At 48.0% G+C, this 5,525-nt stretch overlaps 1 protein-coding gene across 1 annotated transcript; it reads left to right on the forward strand.

Moving 5' to 3' along the window:
- Nucleotides 1-881: 881 nt before the first annotated feature.
- LOC103616988 (MLV-related proviral Env polyprotein-like) lies at nt 882-3,330 on the forward strand. Its single transcript, XM_008635242.2, is given in 1 exon segment — nt 882-3,330. A coding segment is annotated over 1 exon segment (1,983 nt). The 5' UTR covers nt 882-1,022; the 3' UTR covers nt 3,006-3,330.
- Nucleotides 3,331-5,525: the final 2,195 nt, after the last annotated feature.

Raw genomic sequence — 5,525 nt, forward strand, 5'->3', positions numbered from 1 at the left:
GAAAAAAAACCTGCTATCTTTATGTGACCTTGAACAAGTTTCAAACTGCTTTGAGAAAGTTTTGCTCAGTTTTTTCTTCCCCCTCTCAGGCTCAGTTCAGAGGCATAGAAAGGCCAATAATTAATTTCTGGGCATAGGCAGCGATATGGGATACACATCATAAGGTCACCCCAAGACACACGTTAACAGCCATAATCCAGTTAAAGGATTCTTTCAAATCGATAACAAGACAGACGCCGCCGCAAAAGGACTGTGGACACTGAGAGATGCCCGTCAGCTACATGAGTCTCTCCACATCGGAGCTAAAGCACTAGCAAAAAGGTGCGGGGTTTCAACCACTGATGCGAAACACATCGTAGCCACATGCCCCCACTGTCAAAAATCACCGCTGTGGTCCAGCGGAGTCAACCCCAGAGGCCTTAAAGCCTCAGAAATATGGCAAACAGACTTTACACTATGTCATCTACGAAAACCCCAAGCATGGCTTGCAGTGACTGTGGACACATATAGCGGAATGATCGTGGCCACACAACACCTAAAAACTGACTCCAAGGCAACCATCCAACATTGGCTAACACCTATGGCGTGGCTCGGCGTTCCAAAGCAGATCAAGACAGGCAATGCCCAAACTTTATTTCAAAATCGAGCCAAACATTTGTTTCAAAGTGGGGTATCACTCTGGTACATGGCATCCCATACAATAGCACCGGGCAGGCCATTGTTGAGTGGGCAAATCAGACCCTGAAAACCAAATTGGAAGTGTTAGCAAAAACAGAGGGCTTTACCAATTCTATTCCCCCAGGAGACCAGGCACGCATATTGGCAACTGCCCTGCTAGCACTGAATCAATTCCCTAGGGGGGATGAGACAAACAAATGAGACAAACAGTCCCTCCCAGAGACACTGGGCCACTCGAGCACTAGACGAAGGCCCACAAGTTGTAATCAGAAATGAATTGGGGGAATGGGAACAAGGTTGGAGACTAGTGCTCACGGGGCGAGGGCACGCAGCTGTTAAAAAAGATGGTAAAGTCAAATGGTGTCCACTTAAGTCTATCAAACCGGACCTTCAGAATAAAACTAATGACAACTGTGAGGTTTTGTTTGCAGGACTGGATCTTTGGACGCCCTCGTGACCCATACATCCCAGTGCCTGAAGAAAGCGACAAGTCATCGAGCAGCCCAACAGCGCCCAAGAATCCTACACCAGTGAAATCCAAGCAACAACGGTATATTTGTGTAATTTTGCTTTTACAGTTTCTTGGCAGAGGGCAAGCCAATGCAGAACATCATCCTCACCAGCCATTCAGGTGGGTCCTACGCCACCTTTTGGGCGACAAAGCAATCAAAGAAACTATCACACCAGGCAGCCCATCTTTTGAGTTTACGCTAAAAGACATTTTTCCCTCGCATCTACAATTCCCCAGTCTTGGTGATTTTTCACTGTACCAAACCTATTGGTGTCCTGCTTCAAACCCAGGAAAAGGCTACTATAACTACCCAGGGTATGGATATTGTGGGTACTGGGGGTGTGAGACTATCGTGACAAGCGATAGATGGCAACTGCAGCAATGTGATGAGTTCCTCCAAGTCAAGTATGCACCCCGAGGCTGTCGCGAACCAAAATTTGGACTTGACAAGCTAATATACACGCCCCAAGACGGGAGGAGACACACTTGCAAAAACTACATAATGACAATTCTGCAGCCAGCCCATAAGAGTTGGGCCACGGGTAGGGCGTGGTCAGTGTTTGCTCTCACCGTCCCCAACATGTGGGTAAACATACAAATTACCAGGCACCTACCGCCAGAATCCCGACCAGTTGGGCCTAATCAGATTCTTATGGTAAACAGACCCAAGACTGGTCTTACGCTTAATACACAAATATTAAATCCCACCTCCACCCCACCCGGCCCATTGGTTACCTATCAAATACCTAAATCAGCTCCTTACAATCTGTTTCTCAGCGTATTAAATGCTACTTCTTTGTCATAAAATCAATCAAGCCCGAACCTTACAAAATCATGCTGGTTGTGTTATGATGCGCACCCCCCTTTTTATGAGGGCATTGCACTTAATGTGCCTTTTAACTACTCAGCGGCACAAAATCCACACCAGTGCAGGTGGGACATCACCCGGAGAGGACTTACTCTGAGTCAGGTCACAGGCCAAGGCAAGTGCTTTGGCAATGCAGTCCTAGCAAAACGAATAGGCAATGTCTGTACTGAATTTATCAAGCTTGACAAAACGACCAGTAAGTGGGTGGTCCCATCCGCATCAGGAATGTTTGTCTGTCAGCAATCCGGAATAAGCCCCTGTGTGCTTCTTGATAAATTCGATAACTCTGCTGATTTTTGTGTCCAAGTTTTAATTGTTCCTGGAGTCCTGTATCACCAAGAAGAAGAAGTGTACCACCTTTTTGAAGAACGTAGCCGGCTCCACAAGAGAGAAGTAATAACAGGTATCACCATCGCAATGCTGCTCGGCCTTGGAGCCACTGGCGCGGCCACAGGTGTTTCGGCCCTCGTGACCCAACACCAGGGACTTTCTCAGCTGCAGATACCTATTGATGAGGACTTACAAAGAATTGAGAAATCCATCTCCTTTCTAGAGAAATCTGTCTCCTCACTCTCAGAAGTCATCCTGCAGAACAGGCGAGGACTGGACCTCCCGCTCATGCAACAAGGAGGCCTGTGTGCCACCTTGAAAGAAGAATGCTGCTTTTATGCAGACCACACCGGAGTCGTACAGGACTCAATGGCCAAACTAAGAGAAAGGCTAGCCCAGAGAAAAAGAGAAAGAGAAGCCCAACAAGGATGGTTCGAGTCATGGTTTAACCAGTCTCCATGGCTGATCACCCTTGTTTCCACTCTAATAGGCCCCCTCACTATGATACTCCTAACATTGATTTTCGGGCCTTGCATATTAAACAAATTGGTGTCATTTGTTAAAAGCCGGTTAGAAAAGGTTAACATTTTATTTGTTGACCACCAACAATTGCTCTAAAGCGCATATATTTTATACATGTTATATCACTTTTTATAACTTGCTAAGTAGGTTTTACTAGTTCTTGAAATTTTATACTGTTTATATTTTGCATGTTTTTTAATTAATCATGGGGGGGGGGAATGTGAGTGATTAGGGATGGGGGGGGGGGGAATGAATGGGATTTGGGTTGATTAGGGATAGGCGTTCGGAAGATCTCGCGTTGTACGGGCAGGTAGAACCCCTCCCCTCAACAGGTAATATGTAAGCAGAAGGAAGTGACGCGGCAAACCCAAATTATTTAACCCTATGTATTCCATGAATAAATGCCATTTGCCGTCCACCACATTGGTGTCTGTGAGCTGATGGCCCGAACGACCTGAGGTGGTCGTTGTGCTGTTCCTGAACCATGTCGCTAAGCCTCCGAGAGGCAACAGGGAACAGGGAATGTTTACCTCAAAGCAATAAAATAGCAGCAGATAAATGCCTTCTTCCTTTTGATTTAATACCCTTAATATCAGAAAAAGAGGGGTTCCCTCAATTTAAATCTTCCAAATAATGCGAAAAGGGGAAATTTTCCTTCAGTATAAACCTTTAAAAAGAGGGACAACAGGGCTTTCCTTCAATTTCAACCTGAAAATGATGAAAACGAAGGGGTTACACTTAATTCAAACCCATAAAATGGCATCATAAATGTATTCTTCCATTTAAAGGTAAAATATTGGAAAAGGAAGATTCTCTGTCAAGTGATATCCTTTACATCATGGGAAAGTGTGGAGGCCAGTGGGCCTGCTGGACAAGGAACAGAAGGAGTCCTACAGTGGAATAAGTCCTAGGTTCCTTTCCAGCGTATGGTGACTGAAAAGCTTCCCCCAGAATGCTTTGATCTGTTATGTTAATGTACCCCAGTTCTGCTCCCCTGGTTGGCTCTGTTGGCCGCCATAACCCTTGTTACCTGATGCATTCTCAGAGTTTCTTGATTAGTTCCCTTACCCTGGGCCCCCTATGGCTCGAGCCCAGGGACTTCTCTGAAACCTTGCACGAGTGCAGATGCATTAAAGCTCTCCTGTAAAACCCTATGCGAAAACTCTTCCTGTTCATTCATTGTCAGACTGTTTTAGCTAGCTATCCGGTGTGTGTGTGCAAGTGTGCTGGCTGCACTGAGAGGCTTTCTTGGAGGCACTTTTGGGAAGGTCACGACATGTTACCAGACAACAGAAACACGACAAATGGCGCTCAGACATGGACTTCCTCAGAACACCCCTAAAAGCGTCTCTAGCGGCCTGCACTCCTAGAAGGTCACGTTTGGCACAGCCGCTTCACCAAAGACAAAGATTATAGGAGCAGTTGGAGCTAGCGAAACAGCTTGCCCAGGAGAGGGTGTGGGGGCGCCACCAGGCCCCCCAGGTGCACCTCGGTGCGGGCCACCAGGACGCAGCTGCCGCGCATTCCCCCGCGGGACCCCACCACCTCCAGCAGGCTGTCCAGTGAGCACTGCTTCAGCCATTTCAACAGCGAGTAAGTGACAGCCTTCAGCTCCTGCTACAGAAGCAGCAGCAGCGCCCGCGCCTCCTGCCCCTGCCATACGGGCAACAGCGGCGCTTTCTCGTTCCCCCAGGCCCACCAGCAGCAGCAGCAGTCAGCGGTGGGGGAAGCGGGAAGAGGCTGAGTGTCATCTAGCTCCCGCTCCAAGAAGAGGCAGCAGGTCACAGTCCAGCCAGAACCCTCCGGCGTGGAGCTGGGCATGCAGAGCTGTCCCCGTGCCACTCCACCATGATGTTTCCGTGCGGCGCCGCCTCACCCACCACTCCACACCGCTCCTCCAGCTCCCACAGCAGCAAACAGTGCGCTACCACAGGGAGGTCCCCTGAGAATTTTCTTTGACCCCAGAGTTTTGTGAGTGAATTAAGTTTTCATGAGATATTAAGTCACTTTTCTCTCTTTTCCTTTTATTCTTTTTCTCTCTGCTGTTAAGAAGAGGGGAGATGGGAAGTACCCTGACCCACTCCCAGCAGGACGTTTATATCCAAATCAAATCAGCTCTTGTTGGGGGAAATTGCTGTTTTTCAAGGTGAGAGCTGAAGCATTTCATTCACTGGCTGTTTAAACACTTTCCTTACATTTCGCGGGACTCACTCCTTTCTAAAGACTTTTGGGATCAAGTTGGGACAAAGTTAGGAGTTCTACACTCAAGGGGAGACTTACCGGTGGGAAAGTTTTATCCTTTATCTGCAATGATTGTTAAATGCGTTAAAGACACTGAGGAGTGTTCGGGAAATGTTATCCCCAGTTTAAAAACCCCTTCACCGTGTTTCTCTCCCTGTATTCCCGCCTTCCTTTCCCTGCCTTGGAGAGAATCGAGGGATGGATCTCGCCCAGGGGCACGAGGCTGCTGCCATCTTCCTGGTGCTTCCCCTTCCCAGGGCAGCACCAGTCATGTTGTCTCCGGTTCTTCCCCAGATCTCCCGCCTGTGTCCACTTTCCAAGCTATGTCCCAACATGGCGTCAGCCACGCGGTGCCAGTTATTTCACAATCTCATG

This window comes from Corvus brachyrhynchos, unplaced genomic scaffold, assembly GCF_000691975.1.
Source record: "Corvus brachyrhynchos isolate BGI_N302 unplaced genomic scaffold, ASM69197v1 scaffold65, whole genome shotgun sequence".
NCBI classification, from domain to species: domain Eukaryota; kingdom Metazoa; phylum Chordata; class Aves; order Passeriformes; family Corvidae; genus Corvus; species Corvus brachyrhynchos.